Here is a 24,298-nt window from a genome sequence, read left to right on the forward strand (position 1 = left end):
TTTTTCAAACAGGAAACCATTATTTTGGTTTTAAACAACAGTGACCTCTGTTGGTGGAGTACTGACACAGACACAAATAATAGGCCTAGTTATAGTTTATATTTTTCAACAAATTGTCAACAAAACCAATGGGAAAAAAATAACACTAACTTAAATATATATGTGGCCAAAGCCTGATAAATCTTATTCTGCTCCACAGATTTTCGGAAAAAACACATCAACGAGTCAGAAATGCAGCCGGTTGACGTTCAATAATTACTGAGCATGGACAAGGTAGAGCTAAAACTGTGGATAAAAGTGGCTTTTGCTCGCCTATCATGTATGATCATATGAAACCTGTAGAAAATATTGATCCAAAGTTTTAAAAGACATTGGTTTAAATATTTTAGGTCTTTTAAATTACCTTGATAATAAATTAAAAAAACCTGCTGAAAACACATATTTTAACACCAGGCAAAATAACATACCATTACAAAGAAACCAGACAAAGGCTATAATGGGCTACAAGACAGCAGAGGAGGTATAAACACATCCTCATTACTGCCTCTGTGTGGTTTGTTATTAGTCACAAGATAGAGGCCATTACAGTTGAGGGAGTAGTAATGTGTTTAAGGTTTGCTACTGTGGAGAAAATACTCTAATGCTGAAACAGTTGTTGTTTAAAAATGCCCTTTACTATATTTTCGGGGAAAATGCAGAAGACGCAATTGTGTCAGTTACACCTCATGAGAAGGACACTCTGACAAAGTAATCCTGCATTGATCCATACAACACACACACACACACACACACACACACACACACACACACACACACACACACACACACACACACACACACACACACACACAGACAGAGCAGAAATTATAGGCTACCTGCTTCAACATGTTATTTCCTGTAAAGCTGTTATTTCTATTATGCACTGACCTATCTATCTCCTTATCGTTGATGCTTCTTTTTCCATTTTCATTGACGAGATGTGTCCGAATAATTTTCATTTATAGTAAGACTGAGTTACTGACCATTCAAGACACACGAGAGTTATGCATGACAGACAGCACTGGACTTACTCCGTGTCTTGAATGTTGGACCATTTGTCTTTATCGAGGTCACAAAATCCTGAGGGTGACTGAATTCAGCGTAACACCGGCCAGCAGGGGGCCTCAGTGCACCGTGTGTGCTGGTAATCACTGGGTCAGAGCAAGACACAAAAAAGGAGCACATCAAACTCTTCTGCTTTGTATAGTTCGAGTTACTGTCCAAAAATATGGGGGTATTCAACTGAAGAGTAAAACAATTTAAACATGTATTGTTTCTGTTTTTAGTGGTTTTTGAGCTTGGCTCATAGTCTTGGATGCGCGCGCGTCTTGGCAACGGAAGTCGTACTTTTGTTTCGTTGGATAAACTTCCTCTGCCGGAGCTAAAACACCCCAACACAAACTCTCCTACACAGTAAAATGTCGGCTTGTTGTGTGTCTGGCTGTAAAAATCGACATTCCTCAAGCAGAAAACTGAAGTTTTACAGGATTCCTTCAGGATATCGGACGTTTCAGGCCAACCGGAGGACGTTATGGTTAACGGCGATCCAACAAGTGAACGGCAGCGCCGAGGGACTCCGAGGAAACGTTCGTGTGTGTGGCGCTCATTTTATCTCAGGTCAGTTAGCCATGCTACCATTATCATGCTAAAAGCGACAGTTTGACTCAACATTTGCATTGTGTTTAATATATTTACAGGAGAAGCGTCCATGGATTACAACAGTCCTGACTTTGTGCCTTCTGTGTTTACCTGCACTAAACAAATCCCGAAAAAGAAAAGACAATGGTGAGTTACAGAAATCCTTCTTATCAAAGGGAGCTACAGCTCAGGTTAGTAAGCAAGTAATCATTGTGTTATTGGAGGTTTTTAGCCCTGTGTTGTTGTCATTTTGAAATGTCGCTGGAGGGAAATGATTTCACAAATTTAGTTCATATGCCAAAATGAGTGGGAAATGTTGCCAATAAAGCTTTCATGATGATTGCATGTTTCATCTTTATATATTCTCATAAGAAATGCTAGGTGTGTTATGTGGATAAATGTAATAATTTTCATTCCTCACAAACTTAATTTCCAATCATTTCCAGGCTCTGAGGTATAGTTTAAAAATTGGCTGCAAGAAAACCAGTTTTGTTTACAAGCTCTTCATTGCATTTTTTTAAACAGTAGGTCTGTGAAGTCTTCTCTGTCTTCCAATTTCCAAATTCCCTCTGATCCGCAGAGTCCCTTTGCACCTTTAAGAAAAAGCTAAAGACCCAGCTCTTTTATGAACACCTGTGTCAGCATGTGTGTGTCGATTGGATATAAAACCGTTCATTCACATTTACTGACATTGTTTCCTCATTTCTAGATCCTTGCATATGTTGTACAAACTCTGATGTTCGTCGCTTTGGATTAAAGCGTCTGCTAAATGAACTCTAGAATTGTAAAAGTAATTTTGCAGCCTCTTTGCACCCATCTGTTTGTCACACGTTATTTTTTTTTAAAGAAAATGTGCTTTCTTTGCCTTAAGGATTATACTAAAGTTGCACATTTTATTTGTGAATTCAGTTGATTTGGTTTCCTGTCCTCTTTTTCAAAGGTATATGGGTCGTAGAAAAAGGAAGCGCCGGTCAGCCCATGTTGTAACGGAAGACACAATAATTCAACCTGATTCTCCAGCAGACCTCCAGTCCTCTGATTTGAGTGAAAACACACAGACATTAGTGCTAAAGGTATCAACTACTAATTTATTTAGTAATCTGTTTTTGCTTTTGAGAAATATGAAATTGTAAAATTTGTGTGTGTGTCATTGTTTTGTTTTGAGGTCTTGGCAGTTGACCTGAAATGTGAGTTCTTTTGTGTGTATTTTTCTCAGAAAGAAGAAACATTGACCAACAAGTCAGAAAATAAAGCAGTGAAACCTAAAACATCATCCTCATTGACAGAACCAACAGGGATCCCAGAACTAGGCAAAAAGAGTGTCACTGTGATCCTGCATCGTGTTTTCACTCCAGCTCGGGGGTATCTGTGTGAGCTTTGCAAGCAGACTTTCACTGATGTCTCAAAGCTTTTAAAACACAGGCAGCTTCATGCAGAGGGAAAGTCCTTCAGCGGGGAAAGCTGTGACGAGCTCTTCACAGATGGAGCTGAGCAAGCTGACCAGCAAGTCCCCGAACCTTCTTATCCGTGCAACATGTGCGACCGATCTTTCACCACCACCCATCACCTCAAGCGTCACAAACTGCTGCATCTCAAAGATGGCAGGAGGTGCCCTATTTGTGGGGTTCTCTTCTGTCAGCTTCATAACCATGTTTTATTCCTGCCACAAAAGGAGTCTGTCACAGAGATCGAAGAGGAGTCCTCCATCACTCCGCCAAAAGACCAGACAAAAAAACAGATAACTGACCGATATGATGGTCCTCATAGCACCATAACTGTAACGCCCCTGCAAACAACTTCAAAACAGATTGTATTTCCTTCCCTTGAAAAACCGTCTAAGACCCTAAAACCCCTTCCTCCACCCTCACACATCAGGGTCTTATCAGAAATCCCTCTACCTGTGTTGAAAAAACCTTCCTCCATGTCATATCCAGAACCTGAGAACCCAGAGACCTCTGTGTTTAAGAAACCTTTCTCCACTCCATCCTTCAGCCAGTCCAGTCTCCCCCAAGACGTAGAACTCCCACCCTCTCTACAGATCTTTTCGCCAAGGCGTCTCACCTCTCCTTTCTTTAAGGTGACACGAGATTATAACTATCTTCTCAGCAAAACGAGACGTATTAAGAAAGAGAAGGAGTAGGAAGGAGCGCCAGTGCTGCTGATTCCTGCGGGGGAGAAAGCATTGAGCCAGACAAAGAGGATGGAGGGATCCTCTGATGGTGCTCTGATCCGAGCAGTTTGTCACTTTTAAAGAAGAAACGCTGACTGAGGTCTTTGTTTCCCTGCAATGTACCCTCAGCTATCACGCTGGATGTAATGTGCAATGATGTAACGCTACAGCCAAAATCATAGTTAGAAAGAAGAGTCATGAAATAGCTCCTCTTTACTTTTTTGTTTAACATTTTACTCCTAACCCAGACGCTTCACACACGTGTGAGTGTGTTAAGTTGAGCTTTAAAAAAAGGCTCATTATTCTTCCAATGTCTCACTCTATGTGCTGTTCTTTGGGATGGAGTTGTCATATTTTGAATTTGTGTTACAATGATTTTTGTGTCCTGTGAATGTTATTCCCGTTTTCTTTGTCAGTCCAAATCAGCGTCGATTTTAACCTCGGTGCCTTACATCATAATGCTGCTTAAATAAGAGTCTTTGTATCCGGGATTCTGTCGTGTTAGAAAATGAATGTTGTGTTTTGTGAGTACAAAAGTATTTTAACAGGCCTGAATTTTAAAACTGCATTCATCCCATCTACCTCAGCTTTCCTGAAGTCAGGCATCACACGTTTGTTGGCTTTGTTTGCTTTTTTGTTTGTTCTCCTTTTTAATAAAGATTTTGTAATCCTCTCAGTATCTCAGTGACATAGTTAATACAAAAGAAGAAACTACCTGTTTGAGATTTTTAGAGTCATCCAGAACTTTACCTGGTGAACAGAAGCGAAGCAACACACTAGTCTCCTTGCTGCTGCGGTTCTGACCTTTAAAACATCGTGATGGGAGACAAGTCGAACATTTTCTGTCATAGTGACATTGCTGTGAGAATGTTTACACTGAAAACACTATCTCTGAAGATGCATGTAAAACAAAGATTAACAAATGTTTCCTGGTGATAAACATTTCCTGGTGGCGTCATTAGAGGGATTGTTACAGTGACCTCAAACTGTCTTCCTGGTCGCCTTGAAGCGACCTCTTAATAGTGTGTCATAAAGCATTAAAATGGCCAGCTTGTGTTGAGAGCTGCAGCCATACAAGCCCTTTGCAGGAGAAAATCCCCAAGTATGATGATAAGGTTACCGCCTTTATTTGGTTTGACTTTTCTGGTCATTGTCACTGCTTAACCTGAACTACTGTGGTATGAAGCTGTTGCTTAATAGTTCAGTCTGTGTATCTCTGTGTAGTTAAGGGTGTATGCGTGTATAGATAGGGTAAGTCCCTTCTATCTATAAAGCTTAAACTTATTATTTTTATTCACTTAAAAAGTGAATAGCTTCACTTTTAAAACCATATTACCTAGTGCATAGAGTTCAAGCACTTTTTTTTTTCTTTTTTTTCTGCCGCTCTATGCCCTTTTTAAAAATACTTTCAATGTCACTGAGACATAAATATTAATTTGTTTTTGTGGCTAAAGAGTTTTTCCCACAGAAAAAAGTAGGTTACATTGATGTTTTTAGCCATGCCCACAATTTATCCCTCTGAAAGCCTCTTGAACCACATCTCTCATCCACATGCGAGTATACTGTCTGCTGCCTGAGTCCCATCTGTACGCTGTACGCTTCCCATTGGTCAGAATCCACAAGTAATGATGGCTGAGGATTTTGATTGGTCGCTTTGGATGTCACTCAAGCCAGACGATCGCAATGATTTGGTTGACGTCCCCCTGGCTTGAGCAACTGATTGGTTGATAATTTCCTCGCTCGGCTGCCTAGATGACAGGCAAGTGGTGCTGATGCTGTGACAATGGGAGTCTTCCAGATAAGCATCATCTGGACATAGTGCGCTTAAAAAACACTGCAGCTGCACACACGCTTAACTGACTTTGAAGGGACGGGAAGGCACCCGGGTGGAAACACGGGGAGGAAACCTTCCAGCTGCTGCTCTCAAAGGGTGAGTTCATCCCCGGAGAACAAACTGGCATGCCCGGGGCGCCCAGTTAGCTGTTACCGACGTGGGGGGCTGGGGGAACAACACTCAAGTACGTTCGTGGCATGACTACAAATCCCGATGGCGAGGTGAAGCAAGGTTAGCAATCTTCATCAGTTTCCCCGCATCATATCCAATTTATTTATTTGCTTTCTGGCGCTGAGCTGGCTGCACTGTAAATGCAGTGGTTGTTTTAAGGCAGCTGTGAGTCAACTCGTCCCCTTGGTCGACTGCATTGCGGAGGAAGCATGCCTTGAAGAATAGTATGTGTCTCTACTATATCATCATACTTACCCTGCGATTAAGTCTTTTATTCACCGTGGTTACAATACATTTATCTAAATCTGAAGGTTATTGTGCTGTGATCTTTGCACTTTGTAACATCCAGATATTTAATTCTTCCCATCATTAGGCTCCTATCAGGAAAGAGTTTGAGACATTTGATTCAGAATTTAAGTGAGCTCTATCATACATTGTAGACACGAAAAATAGCCAATGATACTTAATGGTTGGCTCTGAAATTCTGATAGTCATTACATTAATTTGCATAGATTTGTTGTTAACTGCTGTGCATGCTGGGATTTGAAGTTTCTTTAGAATGAGTTAGAGAACTGTTTCATTAAAACTTACCCAAAAAATGTGAATAATTAAATATTATTGTTCGCACTTACACTTTTTTAGCTTTTGCACAGTTTGTAGTCAGACATACAGCATGCTGGGATTTTAAGTTTGAGAGTGTTTATATGTGTAAATGCAGTTAGTGAGAGATTAATCATATGGAGAGACAATCTGAGTTTGCAAAAAAAAAAAAAATCCAAAACATTTTGATGACAGCCCTTAAACTTTGGCTGTGCTGATATTCAATAAGAGCCATGCATTTTTGGGATTTCAAGTTTGAGGCTGACCATGTCTCTTCATATTGAGTGATAAGTTTAAGATATCACAATTCTTTGCATTATAGATTTTGAGGTCAGCACTAAAAAATGAATAGCTAATGCATAAATTTGCTCAGATTTGTACTGATGTGCAGTGCATGCTGGGAAGTGAAGTTTGAGTGTGCTGTGTCAGTTGCGTATGATTTAGAAAGCTACCTATGCTTTTCTGCAACTTTGCAAAGGTATTCTACAGTCCTCTACGGTATTCCCTATTTGTGCATTGTAATGCGGACTCCAGCAGTGCAGGTGCCATACATTGTTGCTGTAAAGATGTCTTCCTTGTGCTTTTTAGGTCAAGATATGGGAGTGTTCAGCAGACAGAAGTTTTTCCAGGAGCTTGCTCATGGCTGCCTGCTGCCAACAGCTCAGCAGGGTCTGGAGCAGGTATGGCAGCTGCTGGTTATCTGCCTGCTTTGTCGACTCCTCTGGATGCTGGGTGAGAGTTATTTTCTGCCCCCTCAGTTTTACTTACCTACGTACAGCTTACCTCATCATAATCCCCTGTTCTATCTGTTATTCATCTATCTCGCTTTGTCAGGCCTTCCCTCCTTCGTGAAACACCTGGGCACAGTAGCAGGAGGTTTCTACACTCTCTACCTGTTCTTTGAGCTTCATATGATCTGGGTGGTCCTCCTCAGCCTCCTCTGCTACCTCTTCCTTTTCCTGTGCCGCCACTCTACAATCAGAGGCACCTTCCTCTCCATCACTGTGCTCATCTACCTGCTGCTGGGGTAGGAGCGTCCACCTTTGATGCCTGACAGCTCATTAGCACACGTCAAATCTGTGTTTCAAAAGAAGCTTGATTCAGGGTGAGAATCACATCAAAACTGAATCTATTTTTATCTGTTTTTCTCAGAGAGATGCACATGATGGACACCACAAACTGGCACAAGATGAGAGGTGGGCACATTTTCTGCATGCAGCAACACTTTTCTGATAGATAATAGCAACACATGTGATTGTTTTAGGTTAATTATTAGCTATGATAATACTCTGATTTTGGACACTTTTAAGTATTGATGTGACACTGCTGTCGTCCAGGTTCTCAGATGGTGGTTGCCATGAAAGCAATCTCTCTTGCCTTCGATTTGGATAGAGGTGTTGTGACCAGTGTGCCCTCACCCATTGAATTCATGGGCTACATTTACTTCGTTGGCACGGTCATCTTTGGTCCGTGGATCAGCTTCAACAGCTACAAAGAAGCTTTAGAAGGACGTAAGCTGGTGAGTGCAAAACAATATCTTTAAAGAACTTTATGAGGTGGGAGGCAGGGATTTGAAGATTTATCCAGAGGTGAGATGCTAACTGTTTAAATCATAAATTCTTTCTTCCCTTCAGAGCTTTTCATGGCTTTTAAAGGTGTCTGTTAGCTGGGTGAAGAGCCAGGTCTGCCTTGTTATTTCCAACTGTGTTGCTCCCTACCTTTTCCCTTATTTCATACCAGTTTTTGGAGACAAGCTGCTACGAAGGTGAGCACAGATAACAATTGATTAAATATAATCATATACAGTATATAGAGAGAGATTCGTAGAGATACTCGCACACACTTGTGCCCTGGCTTCTTCTTCTTATTTCTTAATTCTGACCTCTCTTTTTTTACAGCAAAAAGAGGAGGAAGATCAGGTGAGTTATTGTCTTACTCCATCTATCCTCAACACACACTATCCCCTTCACATTCACATTTGTATCTTTTAAATGCATTGTTTCCCAGAGTGTTATACATGAGATTTGTTAAAGATGTTTAAAATGTATCCATCATGTATTATTCTTCTAGTTACAAAACATACCTTCAAAAATATACATACGTTTTATAAATCACATTTCAAACACAATAGTTTAAGACAAACTCACTTTTTGTGTATGATGTGCTCTGCATGTTTCCTGAGGTATTTTTTAAAATATTTTTTTAAAATAAGAATAGACAATAAGAAAATGGATTTGTGATAGACATGAAGCAGCAATATGGTTAAAACAGGAAGAAGGGATACAAAACAAACACTGTCAGTATGAGGAAAACAAGTGTTGCTCTCTTTAAAACTCCTTGTGCTAGAACTTTTTTGTGAGGAAAAATGAACTAACAGCTGGTATGACACCAGCATATGTCATATGTGAGTACGAGAAAGTGTGGTAGACGTGCATCAAAGGGTTGTGACTGGGACTCAAACCGATGACCTAATAATGGAAAATGCTCTACCAACTTCATGTTGTATAGAAGATGAGACACTGCTGGCACAGTGCTGTATTATTCATCTTTACATAGGGTTATTTGGAAAAAAACGTTTGTTTTTTTAAGGTAGTTCAATATTAAAAAACGTATTTAGAAACACTGCACAAATGCATGCTATTTTCTGTTTTTCATTTGTCTCTCACCTCAACCTGCATGCAAATATCATCTCCATCCCACACGCTCTGATAACTCTCTGTGCAGTCAAGTGGGAAGGACACCTGTCTCACCCTCTTTTGTACTTCAACTAGTTTACCCTCTTGGAAAATACGTAGATTACTACATACACCGAATTCATATTAATTGAATGTATTACTAACATTAACTTGTACTCTTTCTCTCTGTATTCTTCTGCTTTTCAGAGGGACTACTGCAAAGTAAGTCTTAAGAATTTGCAGGATAATAAATTCAACAAGTTCTTTTTAACCTGAAACTGAAATAAACTGTATTTGTCTCTAATTTCCTCTTTTGATGTTCTTGCTTTAGGTGGCTTCTGGCGTACGAGAACACCATGTCCTTCCACTTTAGCAATTATTTTGTTGGGTATTTGAGCGAGACCACTACAACTCTAGCAGGGGCGGGTTTCACAGAGGAGAAAGACAACCTCAAATGGTCAGAACTGCACCTACTGTATACCTTCAAAATAATTCTCATGAATTTTATTTCTAATGCTAATGGAGGCTCAATAAGATTCACTTTGCCCTTTATGTAGGGATATGACTGTATCCAAGCCACTGAACATAGAGTTTCCCCGGTCGATGGTGGAGGTGGTGACGTCATGGAATCAACCAATGTCTTCCTTTCTGCACACCTGTGAGTTATCATTTCAACAGTGATGGCTTGATGGAAGCAGCTGTTCTTTCTTTTCATTCTAATTATAAATGGCTTGATAATGGCTCATTTAAACAGACACTCTCAAACAAGCTGATGCTCTCATCTCACAGATGTTTTCAAGAGTGCTCTCAGATTTGGGACGTTCTCAGCCATTATGGTGACATATACAGCCAGCGCTCTTCTGCATGTGAGTGCTATCCGGAAGTTGCACATAAGCTATTATACCTCAACTTCGCAGCCTATACTGTTATGTGTTTGTTTTAACAAGTTGATAATTTAATTTGACTTTTTTTGTGTGGTAGGGTTTGAGTTTTCACCTTGGGGCGGTGCTGATATCTCTTGGGTTCATCACGTACATTGAGAACGGTGAGAATCTGCCTAATGTCTTTTTTCCACATTAGAACCTTTCCATTCAGAGAAGGTGCTTAGCTTTGCAGTAATGGCTAATTGCACACACTATTACACACTGTTTCTTTCCACTGCAGCTCTAGTAATTTACTTCTTATGGATGGAAAAGAACTCTTACTCTGACTTCTTTTTAATGCGTTGGTCCTCTATTATGTTTCAGTGTTGCGGAAGAGGCTTGCAGCCATTTTTAACGCCTGTGTACTCTCAAAGAAATGTCAGCCAAACTGTACTCACAAGAACAAAAAGGTAATATGCACCGCTTTCTCTGCTCCCTTCTGAAATGGGAGCCTTTATTACTTGCCAATTCAATTTAGCAGTTCTGCTTATAAATATAAACCAATAAAAAAGCTTGGACGTGTGGAAAACAAGCAATTTTTTTTAACATGGAATCTTTTGGGGGGTAATTTTCTTTCTTGCTAAGAGTAAAATGAACAAGTAAATTAGCGTTGCCATGCTGCTAAATATGTGTCCTAAATAAGTAGGAAAACTGAGTATCTACACGGAGGCTGTACTGAACAGGAATACTAAACATGCTAAATATGAACACGAAACATTACACATTTTAGCTGAACACAAGTGCTCAGTACATTTAAGAAGCACAAATAAAATTCTGTTATGTAAGCTAAGCTAAATAACGCTGCATTTGGTTGAATATGAATGCTTAAAATGAATACTAAGTATGTAAATTAGACATACAATAAATGTATTTATGCTAAACGTGTGCTAGACATGTTTATGCTAAATACAGTATTTATGTTAGGTACGAAAACATGTATGCTTAAAATGTAGCCTGACTATGTAGCTATGCTAAAAATATTTGCTAAACATCTATGCTATACAATAAAGACTATCTATGCTCAGTTCTATGGAGGTGCAAAAGGAGGTGCAACCTCAGTTGAATGGATGCAAAAAGATAAATAATAAGGCAAACAGTGACTCAGATTGTGATCGTGACCTGTCTGTTCACCAGGGACCACACGAGGGACCCATAACACTGACACTATTTTCACTGTAGCTGAACCCTCTTTAATCTCGGATGCACCCTAAGTCATTTTGTCCTATAACCTGAAGCTATGCTGCTGAAGACAGTAGACCATTAGCTTAGCTAAGCATAAAGACGAGAGTCAGTGGAAATAGCAAGCTGAAGGATTTTGCAGGGGAGTTATTTGCTGGACTAGTTCTTTGCAGGCAGCAGTAAATTATTTGAATGTCACTGGTTGTCATCTTTTTAACTTTTGGGCAATACCAGTATAGCTGTTGAACTGTGCTTACAGTTTTTAAGCTAAAATATGCGGACAAGTGCGAGAGAGTGTTGGGAATGACAAGAATTATTCATATTTTTTATCGAAATGTCAAACTCCTTTTTTTCTTCTTTAGTTTTTTTTGTTTTGTTTACACACATTTACTTCGTCTTCATTTCATAATTAAAAAATATTTTTCAACCACAGGCTTGTGGTGTTTTGAACATGTTTTCTACATATTCTGGTGGTCCTCCAACTCTTTTTATTTGTGCAATTGGCCATTGCACTGTCACTGCTGGCACTTCCTTTCAGAGCAGGAGGTGCTCAAAGGGGGCCTACCTTTCAGGTCTTCTGGCCCAGTTAGCATTCAGAACCTCTCAATCCTGTTTTTTTTTTATACTCCAAACAACCCATTAAAGAAAGAAGAAGATATATTTGTTGTTTTGTTGAAGTTGTGTGTACATTGAGTTTTATTCTAGAGAAAAAACAATCCTCTGCAGTTAAAATACTGAAGCCCCCCTTGAGCTGTCGGTTGATATATTTTGGGTGTTTATTGGCCAGGTGCCCAGCAAAAAATCCCTTATGTTATATTGGTTACACACATCAAGAACAGCGGGACGGGGGAATAATGATTTATGCCAAGGAGAAGCAGCCTGCATGGACTGCACTACAGTGTGAATCGTTCCCCTCACAAAGATAGACGCACAAAGATATGTTACAACCCCAGAAAATGTGATTTCACATCTTGAGTTTTTTCTCCATAACAGAAAATATTCATCACCTTACTTGGAACAATTTAAGTTGAAGGCGAAGCAGATAATATTCTAACGAGTTAGCAGTTCACTTAATCTGCTTCATCAAGTCTCTGTAAGAAGCTGATAAAAAGAGAAAACCCACACATAATACATTGACAAAGATAGAGATGGTGTCTGGAATATTGATTTAAGTGCCTGCTTCTTACATAACGCTTGTCTTGGTTCTCTCTCTACAGAAGCTATGGGTGTATATGATTAACATAGCATTCAGCGCATTGGCAATACTCCACCTGACATACCTGGGCTCTGTGTTCAACTCCAGTGTGGACTACATGGAGGAGGATGAGGTGAGATCACAACAGATTGAGAAGAGTAAATGCAACTCGAATCATACTATTCAATTAAAAAAATACATTAAAAATATATATATTTTAGATCCTTATATAGATCTGCTAGATCCTAGATCTGTACAGCAAACGGCAACCCTCTATGCTGTGTTTCTAGATGGAGATAAGGGAAATTATGACCCCAAAAAACCTTTCAGCTGTCACAAATACTCCACCCAATAGACCCGTTTAGAATGACACTCTGCACTCCATGACATGCACAGCACACTATGTGACATGCCGACATGTGAAATGCCTTATAGAAATGAAACCTTAGCTGTAGTGTTTAAAGTTCATAGGACAGAGGAGAACTGCCATGTAGTTATTTTTATTCAGAATTAGTTTTAGATTTGAAAAAAAAAGCATAAAGGAAGGATGAAAAAATTACGATTCCTGTTCAATTTAACTTGTTATCATGTATAGATTTGTGAATAGCCCTGTTTCCATTCAGCTTATATAGTATGCACTGCCCCCTACAGGATGATATAACCCATCATACCATTCAGAAGTGGTCAGAGCTGAGCTGGACGAGCCACTGGGTCACATTCGGATGCTGGATTTTGTACCGTCTCATCCTCTAATCACACAAGATGGAGAAACAGAGAACGTGAGGGAAGCAATAAAAAGGTTTGTAAGGCTGGTTCTCTACTTCTGCACTGTGACTTTATTCTGCATCAGACCGAAGAGAACCCAATCAACCTGCAATCAACAACAAACCAACAAGCAGTGTTCATGTTGCGCCGCATGTTGGCTGGGTAATCTATTATTCCAACCTGCTGGGAACTCGTTTTTTTAAATCCGTGAAATGATAGCCCACTCCTCCCTCCCTTTTACCCCCGTATCTCACCCTCTTTATCAGAGCTGCAGTTGTCGAGCCCTCATGTTGTGACAGCAGTTACCGATGTCTCACTGTGAGTCACAATCAATACCTATCAGCATGGTGGAGATCGGCTGCTCCTCTCCTCTCTGTGGACACATGATAGAGCACATTATCTGGCTTTCAGCTTCAACTGCAGCAGATGTCCTCCAGATGTGGTTTTCCCCTCACCTCAAGTGTTTTACAATCTTAGTTTTAGGTTTGAAGGATTAGCCTGGTGATTTTATATGGTTTCTTATCTTTAACAAATCCCATGAAATGGAAAAAAGGGTTGTCTGTCTAAACATCCTCAGCCGTCAAATAGAAAAACCTGAATAATCTGAAACAAATGGACACTGTAGAATTATAAACATCTCTCAAACACGACTTCAGTGTACATTTGTTGAGAACAACTGCAGTTTTCACTGTATGTAGGAATTATTTCAACTAAACTACAGTGGCTTCTTATTGAAGGAGTTTTTTCACCCTCCCAACATCGAGGCTCAGTGACACATTTCCGACCAGTAGGAGGATTTTGGAAAGAAAAAAATATGCCGAACCAAGCTTCAAATACAAAGACAATACATGTTTCTTTCATGTGATTTGTCAGGGTAAGAAAGAATAGCATCAGACATCTTAAAACGAGAGAACTCTCTCTTGAGCATGTTCAAGTTTGAATAATATGAGCACAGATATATGGTTATAAGGCAGCAAATCACAATGTTGCTCATAATGATTTTCCCCTTTATGTGACTTAGAGAAAGAAAATGAATGGTTTAGTCTTTGGATTAATTTCATTGTAGTGAAATTACCTATAGGTGTTTTGTGTTTTTTTATAATTCCCTTTGAATATGTTCTTTGCATTTATAAAGAAAAAGTCTTTGTGGACATTTCAGACACTCTTTCACTCTTCAGTATTGAAAAGTTTATGATGAGGGTATTTCACGTCTTACTAGGGGGAAAACATCTCAAGTATTTCTTCCATTAGGTAAAGTTGAACGCGATATAAAATATTTATCCAGATTTTTATGACACTGCTGCTTTTAATGATGCTTTTCTGTAATTGGCAGTCACCTGGTGAAATAATCCAGAGTTTGTCTGTATCAGGTGGTGTTCACATCTTTTTGACATCGTCCTTATATCTAGAAGGGTTTGCTCCTCGAGTAAGACGTAGTGTTTTAGATTAGAGTCTGAATGTTCGTTCATGCCTGAGAGTGCTCAGTCTCTGCAGAGGTAATACACCAAAACCCAACGAGTACAGTATTTTAGATATCGTTCTGATATTTACTTTAAGGCGATTTTGCTCCCTGTAAATGTGAAAGCACTGACACACCTATGATATTTTTATAAAATTTTACATGAAACCTTGTTTACTGTCTTTTGTCTCGTTCATTCATTGTGTGATTTGTTTTTTAAATGTGATAAAACATGTTCAGATAGAAGGCAGAAACATGGATTGCTGTAAGAAATAGTATTTATTTGAACTATTATTTACAAGAATGTATAACTGTTAGACAGTTGCCATGTTATGAGGGTGAGATGGGGAAGGATTGGAAAAGGGATGACGGACTTTTCTAGCTCACAGCTATGATCCGGTTTTACATGGAGACTTTTTCTGAGCCTCCAGAGATGGGTAAGGGGAGAAACAACGTTTGGAAAAGGGAGGAAAGGACCAGAGGTTGAAAAACAGATGGTGATGGATGGAGATCAGCAGGTTCACTCTCTGCCTCTGTGAGAGGTGAGCAGATGCTGTATTGGAACTGGCCGCACAACAGCCCAGTCTCCAGGCACAAGGGGGGGGAGGATAAACGCAGAGACGCACTCAGTCCTGCTTGCCTCTAAGGCCCCCATGTTTACGACGGCAGGACCCAAGCAGTGTCTCCAAAGCCATCTTCACAAACGCCTGGAAGTTATTGCTTCTCTCCCTTCGGCTGTCCTGCTGTGGGATGAAACAGACAAATAGGTTGACTGGGGACACAGCAATCACATCACCACATTTCCACACTGTATGTCAGGGCAGGAAGGAATTTCATAGGCAGTCCCAATCCATTGAAGGCCTATACCATTCCTGCACAATGCTCTGTATGTTTGGAAAATCCCATATTATGCACAGGTTTAATTTACTGGGTTAAAAAATGTGCAGATAAAAACAGGCTTCATATAAATGTTTACCTCCTTGCTTCTTGTTATCATCTCCTTTCTGATCAGCTTTCTTCGGCTGCTCTTTAGGACTCTGAGGTTGCTGTGAAATAAAGGCACATATAAATAAAGAGAGGGAACAGAAATATTTAAATGAAGACATTTTTGAAAATGTAGGTAACTGGTATTTTTACCTTGGTAGCTGACTTCTTGTCCGACTTATTACCTGAAAAAAGTGGAAACTCTCAGTCACTTTTGCCATATTTTTTTTTTATAAATACAGTACTTAGAAATGTGTGTAAGTTATTTAAGCATGGACATAAAGATCAGCCCTTCTGGTATTCAAACAATTAAAATAAGCAACATTTAATAGGCAAACAGTTTAGTGTTTCACTTTGCCTTGGCTTACCTTTTGTTCCTGGCATTTTGGCTGTGCTCCAGTCGATGCTGATTTCTGAGAATGCAGTGCTAAACGTGGCGTTCACCTCGGTCATTTATGGCCCGTGTTTGTGAATGGCTCTGTCACTGGGGCCCCTTCGAGAAAGAGCACCATGAACAAGCAAAGAGCCCCGTCAGCTGAGCAGCATGCCCCGCAGCCCTGCAGCAGGTCTTTGCTGAGCCAGGCGAAACCTCTGAGCTGACCTTGTAATACTGCCATTGTGAAGCCACTGGAACTGTGTGCTCACCTATTGTCCCTGACAAGAAAGCATTTTAACCATTGATGTGATAGTATTTTCATCGTAGTTTACTGTTCTTTTAATACCAAGTGTTTAAAAATCATAACATCCTTGTTATAGTGATGATAACGTGTAAAGGACATTGGAGAGGAATGAATCTATCAAAATTCCATTAAAATTCCTGCACTCTTTTGTGCATCAGATAGTTCTCAGTAATTTGCCTGCAATAGGTGGTACGTAAATAACCTGATAATTACCCAATATTTGGTTGCAGACAAGACTTCGATTTGGGTTGCCTTGGTAACAGAACGTGCATCAATAATGTTTAATGTTAATTAAACTTGTATCAAAGTTTAAAATTCCTGTGTCATTACAACAATATAACACTATAACACTGTTGTTCCTAAATGCACCAGATATAGATTATTTGTGCTTTGTAGGGGGAGAAAAAAGATGGTGGCTGGAAAATAGAAGAAAAAAACAGCATACATCTAGTAATGTAATTTGTATCTCGTGATAATAACATGTTATTCAAGGGAATAAGAACGTGTCTGTTTTTTGGAAGATGACTGCTGTATTTTCTAATCCAACAAACTCCAGTCGGCTCATCACATTAGACCTAAAAAATAAATAATGTAAACACCGTGAATCATCATGTAGGTCCACTTCACAAAGTGGGCTGCTGGTTACACTGGGTCACGTGACTTGTCAGAAAAAAAAAACAGCAGCGATGGAGAAAAGCTAAGGAAGGTGAGCCTTTTACAGGATGTATTTCTCGCCGTTTCTTCTCTCGATCATCACATACACAACCACTTACCCTGATTGAAGTTGCTAACTGATAAACTATCCGTGTACAATAAAGAATGAGTGAAAAAGAGGGGTTTTTAATGCGAGGATTTCGCATATGATGTTGTGGCTGTGTTGCTAATTGCTAGCTATCATAGGCTAGCTTTGCGACGCTAGCTGTCAGGAAGTGTTATCTACCACCCTCACTGACAACTGAAAAAATACCCAAAGCGTTCATTATTCTGCCCCCTTTTTCACTACATGTTAAGATGTTTACTTCAGCTATTATTTCTAGTGTAAAGGTTTATTCTCTGTGGTGCTGATTGATCCTGCATCATCATTTGATTGAAAGCTAAGGATGGGAGGGTGGATGGTGGGATGATACTCCATTTCTAGATGCCTTGTTCTTGTTAGCTAAGCTTCATTAACCAATAACTGTAAAATATGGTAGTTAGAAATGACTTAAATATTAACTGGGTGTTGTGTCTTTGACAGGATTCCTCTCTACCCAGAGTGCTTGTGGGATGGCAGCAGTTTGGCAGCAGGTTTTGGCAGTGGATGCAAGGTGAGGCTCAACCATGCAGCATCTTTCAAAAGTCTAATCTGATGAAGAAGCTATTCAGACGTGTAATTGCTTATGGATCAGTTGTGAGTTGTCGCGTGTGCTGCTGCTGTCACTTTTCTTTTCTCTCCCCCCTTCTTCAGGTACAATGCTTACCGCACGCCTACGTTCCCTCAGTTCCGAACTCAGTACATCCGCCGACGCAGCCAGCTGCTCAGAGAGAACGCCAAGTGTGGCTTTGAGCCGGGGCTGCGCAGGCAGTACCTGAGGCTGCGCAGTCAGCTGCTGGCCCTGCGCTACGGGCCCCTGTCTGAGCAGAGCAGCTTCAGGGCCAGCAGTGTGCGCAGCTCCCGCACCACACTGGACCGCATGGAGGTCAGACGCAAAGAAACAGAAAGGGAAGAGAGAAAAAATAGGTGTGGGGGTGTTTGTGCTAAATTGGTAAAGGAGAAATAAAAGGGTCTAAGAGAGAAATGACAACATAAGATACATCATACGGGAGCCATCTGGATGGCTAGACCTTAGTTTTTGTCAATTAGCAGCAGAGCCAAACAGTGCTTTGCTTGCCCATGCAAATTAAGCTGAGCAGCTTGGTTGAAGTGGCTGGCATTGCGAATGTATACAGGCAGTATCCCCTTCCCTCCAAAAACATGCATTGTAATATCAAAAAAGTTTTCTTCCATTTATGATTCTTCTATTATGATTCTCTGTTGAAGCCAGTTCTGCTTTTACCCGCACTCACTCCTACGAGGTTCTGTCTCCCCCGCTTTCCTTCCTCTCACAGGACTTTGAGGAGGACCCCCGCGCCCAAGGGGCTCGTGGTCACCGTCGGTCCGTCAGCAGAGGCTCCTACCAGCTACAGGCCCAGATGAACAGAGTCGTTTATGATGAGAGGTGCCAAAAATAACACCAACAGATGCATCACATTAAATCCAGCATCCTTTAACATTTCCTTGAACGATTAAATTCTGTCTGATTAACTAGTTGGATGAGTAATTGCATTTTGTTGGATTTACTGGTTTGGTTACTCTGAATATCCAATATAGCCAATATATGATCTCTTATTTATATCAGGCTGTCACTCTGATGAACACACAGTCACAGAGTGTCAGACCTGCTGCTGTGAAATAACCCTGGACCTAAACTGTCACTGTGAATGTACATATATTATTTAATTTAAATGATCATTTACGCACACTCTATAATGTAAACACTGTACAAACTACCTCATGTTTACTTCCTCATCCGTTTACACTACTCACCACTGCATCATCTTATTTAGTCTTATACATCTTTCCTCTTTAACTCCTCTTTCATATTTTTTAGTTAAATGATAATATTTAATGTTCACATTTGTCCAAAGAGAGCACAGTCTAACAAAGTTGAATTCCTGGTGTGTTAAACATAACCGGCCAATAAAGCTGATTGTGATTCTGACATGGTGGTTTTGATATTCTGTGGCAGGCCTCCGGGCAGTTTGGTGCCCACCTCAGTGGCAGAGGCAAGTCGTGCCATGGCTGGAGACACAACTCTGAGTGAAAACTATGCTTTTGCTGGCATGCATCACATATTTGACCAACATGTGGACTCTGCTGGTAAGTCAGTGACTTTGAAATGAATGATCGCACACATTACGTGTCCATTTTTATCTCACAGCGTTGTCGTGTCCTGTACTTTTAGTTCCACGGTTGCAGTTTGCCAACGATGACAAGCACCTCCTTGCTTGCTGCTCACTGGACGGCACCCTGTCCATCATGACTTTATCCCCGTCTCCTCCCACTGTGAAGGTGACCCTGAAAGGTCACGGGGGTCCAGTCACAGACTTTGCTTGGTCTTTGAGCAATGACATCATTGTTTCCACATCCCTGGATGGGACTCTGCGTATCTGGAACACAGAGGACGGTCGGTGCATCCGGGAGGTCAGAGACCCAGAATCCAGCGAGTTGCTGTGCTGCACCTTCCAGCCCATGAATAACAACCTTACTGTGGTGAGTCTTATTCAAGACATTTTTTTACATTGATAGAGGACTTAGACTAGCTGCTGGCTCAATTATGTAATTTGCACTGGGTCATGTTAAATGGGAAACAGGCTATCTGAAGAGTAACCTCATTTCCTAAAAACAACCATAAAACATTTTTGTGATGTACCTGCAGCAAGCTGACATATTCACTGTCTCCTAAAAGTGGAGGGCATCGTGCAGTGATGTGTGTGTGCGCATGTCTAACAGTGTGTTTATGTGGGTCTCCAGCTTTGCTATGCGTCCCATGTTGCTTTTCTTGTTTGTCTAACTTTTAACTGGTCTTCTACCCAGAGAAACCTTGTTCTGCTCTCATCTGTCGCAACAGATTGCAGAGGTGATTCGATTAACATGTTTATTAGTGTCAGTAAAAGTCTTTTTGACTCTATTTGTGAAGTCCCCACGTCTCAATTTCAGCTGTGCACACATCAGCCAAAGTTCCCCCGATGACTTTGTGACATTCATGCAACCAAACCTTAGAAAACTGAAAGTTCAGCAAAGTCTCAAAGGTTAAAGCAAGAAACTACATGCTCAAATAAATCCACACAACAATACTAAAATTAGAAAGTTTATGTCCATGTGTTTGAGTATGTTTTTATTCATTAACATTGATAAATCTGCACTGGTTTCACTAGTCCAACTAAACCAAAAACAAATAAGCAAGCTGTTTGTAACTCAGCCAGTCTCTCCGGGCTGCCCAGGGGAAATAATGAGGGACCTCACTCCCAGTTCTGTGTTGCAGGTGGGAAACAGCAAGCACCACCTGCAGGTGGTGAACATCTCCACTGGGAAGAAGGTGAAGGGGGGCTCCAGTAAGCTGACAGGCCGCGTGCTGTCTCTCTCCTTTGATGCTCCGGGGAGGATCCTTTGGGCTGGTGACGACAGGGGAAGCATCTTCTCCTTCCTCTTTGACATGGCCACAGGTATGCTCTTATTTAGTCTCCGCAGACGGTAAAGAGTGCACTTGCCGACTCTGAAATTGTAACTAGCATTTTCAGCATGCACTAAATGTCTCTGGTTGGAAGGGAAAGCGATTGATGTGTCTCTGCCCGTCTCTGCTGTTTTTGCCTGCCCCCCCCTGCAGGGAAGCTAACCAAAGCCAAGCGTCTGGTGGTGAGTGAAGGCAGCTCCATCTGCAGCATATCTGCTCGGTCCTGGATTAGCAGAGAGGCCAGAGACCCTTCCCTGCTGATTAACGCCTGTGTCAATAAGCTACTGCTGTACAGGTCAGTCTGTAAGGGGAACTCGCTGTTTATTAATAGGCTGATTTGTTTATGCTCATTTTCAGCGGTGAAGCTTGTAACTTACCATGAGTTGACTGTTTATTTTGCATTCAGTGTAATCTGTTATCCCACCTTTTTTTGTTGGCAGGGTGGTGGACAATGATGGTACACTGCAGCTGAAGAGAAGCTTCCCTATTCAGCACGGCTCCCAGCTCGTTCATAGCATCTTCTGCCCCCTCATGTCTTTCAGACAGGGGGCCTGTGTGGGTAAGAAGTCTCTCAGACTTTCTGTATTTAAACAGAAAGATAAAATGCTGCTGGCCACCAAATGGGAAATAATGCATGACATAGTAAACAGCTGTTTTTTACACAAACAACAAAAACCATACTGCAGCCTGTAGTAGTGAATATATTACTCTGTATATTCAGTTGAATCTATTTGCTTTACCTCAGAGCTTCACCTTACTTGACTCTCCTCTCCTTTGTTATTTCCTGGCAGCCATATGTCAATGTTGTGCAAAGCTTGACACTGTTTGAACTATCAGGTTTTTGTCTCCAGTTAACGGAAGTATCTCGCAGATAGAAATACTCTTGTGAAACTGTTGAGAGAGTTGTCATTCCATTGTTACAAAAGGTGCTGATGCTCTGCAAAATAATGAGTTCCTTTTGTGAACTGACAACCTGAAGGACACCTGAGGATTGTTTATGGCAACGAATGATTTCTGTTCCTGTTAGAAATTTAAAGTCACTAAAGTGAAAGTGAGAAAGCGTAATTCAGTTTTCACTGGAGGTTGTTAAGGGACACAGTAGACTACTGAATAACTCATGTTCAATTCACAATGAGCTGTTTTAATGAGCCATCCATAATTAATTTGTCTATTATTCCTTGTAATTTCTCTTCTTGGTCTTCTGACACAGTCACTGGCAGTGAGGATGCCTGTGTCTACTTCTTCGACGTGGAACGCAACACCAAAGCGATCGTGAACAAGTTGCAGGGTCACGGGGGACCCGTGCTGGACGTCAGCTTCAACTGTGATGAGAGTTTACTGGCGTCTGCCGATTCCACCGGCATGGTCATCATCTGGAGGCGGGAGCAAAAGTGACTGATCTACCAATGAAAACGCATCCATCCACATCAACTCCTTAACCGTCCTCCGATAAGAAATGCGTAGATTTTCACTGGAATGTAACAGGCGACATTAAACGTTTAATTTAATGATACTCAAGTGCAATCAGATAGACATCCATGCTGTGTAAGTGGTAGGCATGTCTTAAGAGAAATTCAAGGGGTTAGTGGCTGAGTTCTGTGTGTGTGTCTGTGTGTGTGGTTGTGTCAGTACTCCTACAGCTGCAGCTGAGAAATTGCTTTTCGACCATGAAAGAAAGAGCACTACTCCCATGCATGTGTCATGGCTTACCTCTGACTTTGTAAGGTATGACTGAATTCATGTGAAGAGGATAAAACAATCTTCCAGATATCAGATCCAATATCGTCTCACACTAACATTCCCTCTGGCGTAGATCTAGTTTACAATTTATGTAACTGTTATTCAAGCAGTGTAATCAATGTAGTAATTTTCCTTTTCATGCTTTCGGTCCCGCAATTGCCTGTTTGCTTTTGAGGACATTTGCATGACATAAAACTCCCATCGGTCTGTAGGCATATCAGTTCCATCACCAAGAAAGACAAATAAGTGAGTTTTTAAGTACTTATCTATTTGTTGGTGTGTGTGTGTGTGTGTGTTTGTGTTCCATGCTGGTTGCAGATTAATATAATTTATTCAACATACATACAGAATAAACTCCTGTAACTGTCAGCTGTCTTTGTCTCCTTTTCCCTTCACATATGTAAAAAAAAACACTACATAATAAAAAGAGCATCCTAAAGTATGGCGGTCAAACCTACAGTGTAGGATGTGTTAGTCATTGTGTGGGGGTTTGAGACCTACACAGGATTCCCCCTACATCAATGACTAAAGCATGTGTGAAATAACACTTGCATTTTAGCCATGTCGTAATCGTTGTGTAATGAGCTTGTGTATTGTTTAAGGATTTTGGTTATGATCTTTAAAGGTTGTTTAAGCTTCTCCAGTTTCTCTTGTTGGTAGTCTAATATTATTTTCATCAAGTAGTCTTTAGCAAAGCTAGCTGTGTAGCTTCATGAATAGTAATCTTGGATGGTTGGTCTGTTTGATACCTGTCAACACCAATCCTCCTGACTTTGGTTGTCCCTTGACATTTCATCCTGTGCAACTTTGACATTGATTTATGACGTATTCTAAGAAATCTCATGACAGATATAATGGCAGGAAAATGACAGATGTATGGATCCTAAGAGGATGCATGTTGGACTTTGGTTCTACTCTACTCTGACTTACAAGCAAGCACCATTTCAAGAAAAAATCAGATCAGTCCAATGAAATTGAAATATCAGCTGTACTTTGTGCAAAATGCTAACTAGCTACAGCTAATGTGAAACTATGATAAACTAAGATGTTGAGCATTGAAAATATCTCTGCTATAATTGTCACTGTGCATAGCAGTCTAACGTTAGAATTTAGCCCAAACACCTGCTGTGTCCTTTTTGTCCTCAACTCCTTGTAGCTCTTTAAAGCGCCATTTATCAATCCCATAATGTCCTTGCATTTTCTAACATGAGAAGTTTTGGACATCATACTCGATTTACTGTATGTTAACACCAAGTTGCTCCCAACATCTGCAAAATATCAGGAAAAAGACTGGCCTCAGACCAGTTTTGTTCTTTAATTTCTTAAAACAATGTGATGTTGATCTGTGACCCTTTGAGGTCTCTGTGTGGACCATAGACGTGTGGACAGACGAAGTGAGCTCAAAAACAAGAGGATTTAAGTTTACAAGGACCAACCAAGTAAACGATATTTTACATGAACAACTAAATCTAACAAACTAAAACTAAAGGTTTCTTTTTAACTGACACTTCTGGTGTGCCCTACGTTATTAATACAAACCATTTTATGATTATTAACCCCAAGTTTGTTATCGTCTCGGATAGATAGCAACCACACATCCATGCCCCTACACATGTAGAAATCTCTGTTTACTGGGTCTAGACAAGCTATGAAGATTAAACATTAGTGTTGCATGTCAGACTAATGTATTGTGGCGGTGCGTGACATTGCTCTCGCATTACCATCTCCACTCTGTTTGCTTTGCCTCAGTGTGAGAGAAGGAAAACAATTATCTGAAAATGTAAAAAAGAGGTTGAAAAAATATTCACTGGGAAGCACGGCGAGGGTCTGAATATGTGATTGAACATTTCAAACACGTGTGATTTATGCATATTTACAGTGCCCCTAGACTTGGTTGTTTACCTTTCAAGGTTGGTGAGGGTATAGTGACGTATGAATGTGGCTGTGTGGGAGTGAAAGCACAATAAATTGTTGCTGTCTGGGAAGGTCAGGA

General features: G+C 40.5%; 3 protein-coding genes and 1 long non-coding RNA gene across 6 annotated transcripts; 3 read left to right on the plus strand and 1 right to left on the minus strand.

Moving 5' to 3' along the window:
* The first annotated feature begins 1,338 nt into the window (after positions 1-1,338).
* On the plus strand, positions 1,339-4,523 carry LOC306833372 (uncharacterized protein). The gene is made up of 4 exons (XM_079358606.1): positions 1,339-1,656; positions 1,737-1,824; positions 2,618-2,750; positions 2,894-4,523. Exons 1-4 carry the CDS (start codon positions 1,458-1,460, stop codon positions 3,815-3,817), a joined length of 1,344 nt encoding a protein of 447 aa, XP_079214732.1. The 5' UTR covers positions 1,339-1,457; the 3' UTR covers positions 3,818-4,523.
* Positions 4,524-5,501: 978 nt separating this feature from the next.
* Positions 5,502-14,821, plus strand: LOC306834486 (protein-serine O-palmitoleoyltransferase porcupine-like). 2 transcript variants are annotated; one of them, XM_079360405.1, is made up of 15 exons: positions 5,502-5,777; positions 7,041-7,184; positions 7,287-7,479; positions 7,605-7,648; positions 7,790-7,971; positions 8,087-8,217; positions 8,351-8,371; positions 9,335-9,349; positions 9,459-9,584; positions 9,685-9,785; positions 9,917-9,993; positions 10,109-10,172; positions 10,375-10,460; positions 12,447-12,557; positions 13,076-14,821. In XM_079360405.1, the coding sequence occupies exons 2-15, from the start codon at positions 7,049-7,051 to the stop codon at positions 13,175-13,177; spliced, it is 1,389 nt and encodes a 462-aa protein (XP_079216531.1). In that variant the 5' UTR covers positions 5,502-5,777; positions 7,041-7,048; the 3' UTR covers positions 13,178-14,821. The 2 variants fall into 2 exon arrangements, with proteins under 2 accessions (XP_079216531.1, XP_079216530.1); XM_079360404.1 differs by lacking the exon at positions 5,502-5,777 and adding an exon at positions 5,795-5,912.
* An 87-nt stretch (positions 14,822-14,908) lies between these two features.
* On the minus strand, positions 14,909-17,100 carry LOC306833373. Its single transcript, XR_013780343.1, has 5 exons — positions 17,086-17,100; positions 16,001-16,125; positions 15,786-15,817; positions 15,625-15,694; positions 14,909-15,391 (listed from the first exon to the last, which is right to left on the minus strand). It is a non-coding gene; the product is annotated as an uncharacterized lncRNA (long non-coding RNA).
* Positions 16,853-22,674, plus strand: wdr13 (WD repeat domain 13). Of its 2 annotated transcripts, none has more exons than XM_079358604.1 (10): positions 16,853-17,018; positions 17,550-17,619; positions 17,760-17,991; positions 18,401-18,510; positions 19,081-19,211; positions 19,297-19,604; positions 20,377-20,557; positions 20,719-20,860; positions 21,006-21,124; positions 21,776-22,674. In XM_079358604.1, the coding sequence occupies exons 2-10, from the start codon at positions 17,579-17,581 to the stop codon at positions 21,958-21,960; spliced, it is 1,449 nt and encodes a 482-aa protein (XP_079214730.1). In that variant the 5' UTR covers positions 16,853-17,018; positions 17,550-17,578; the 3' UTR covers positions 21,961-22,674. The 2 variants fall into 2 exon arrangements, with proteins under 2 accessions (XP_079214730.1, XP_079214731.1); XM_079358605.1 differs by lacking the exon at positions 16,853-17,018 and adding an exon at positions 17,409-17,413 and having other exon boundaries at positions 17,548-17,619.
* The last annotated feature ends 1,624 nt before the right edge of the window (positions 22,675-24,298 follow it).

The sequence above is a fragment of the Symphodus melops genome (genome assembly GCF_947650265.1).
Source record: "Symphodus melops genome assembly, chromosome: 13".
In the NCBI taxonomy this organism is placed as follows: Eukaryota; Metazoa; Chordata; class Actinopteri; order Labriformes; family Labridae; genus Symphodus; species Symphodus melops.

Bases quoted from the DNA above. Each gene is read 5' to 3' on its own strand.
- LOC306833372 (XM_079358606.1), top strand. From the start codon at position 1,458: ATGTCGGCTTGTTGTGTGTCTGGCTGTAAAAATCGACATTCCTCAAGC. The intron at 1,825-2,617 runs GTGAGTTACAGA...TCTTTTTCAAAG, and splicing joins CCGAAAAAGAAAAGACAATG to GTATATGGGTCGTAGAAAAA. The intron at 2,751-2,893 runs GTATCAACTACT...TATTTTTCTCAG, and splicing joins CACAGACATTAGTGCTAAAG to AAAGAAGAAACATTGACCAA.
- LOC306834486 (XM_079360404.1), top strand. From the start codon at position 5,879: ATGACTACAAATCCCGATGGCGAGGTGAAGCAAG. The intron at 7,185-7,286 runs GTGAGAGTTATT...TCGCTTTGTCAG, and splicing joins TCGACTCCTCTGGATGCTGG to GCCTTCCCTCCTTCGTGAAA. The intron at 10,461-12,446 runs GTAATATGCACC...CTCTCTCTACAG, and splicing joins GTACTCACAAGAACAAAAAG to AAGCTATGGGTGTATATGAT.
- wdr13 (XM_079358604.1), top strand. From the start codon at position 17,579: ATGGCAGCAGTTTGGCAGCAGGTTTTGGCAGTGGATGCAAG. The intron at 17,620-17,759 runs GTGAGGCTCAAC...CCCCTTCTTCAG, and splicing joins GTTTTGGCAGTGGATGCAAG to GTACAATGCTTACCGCACGC. The intron at 18,511-19,080 runs GTGCCAAAAATA...ATTCTGTGGCAG, and splicing joins AGAGTCGTTTATGATGAGAG to GCCTCCGGGCAGTTTGGTGC.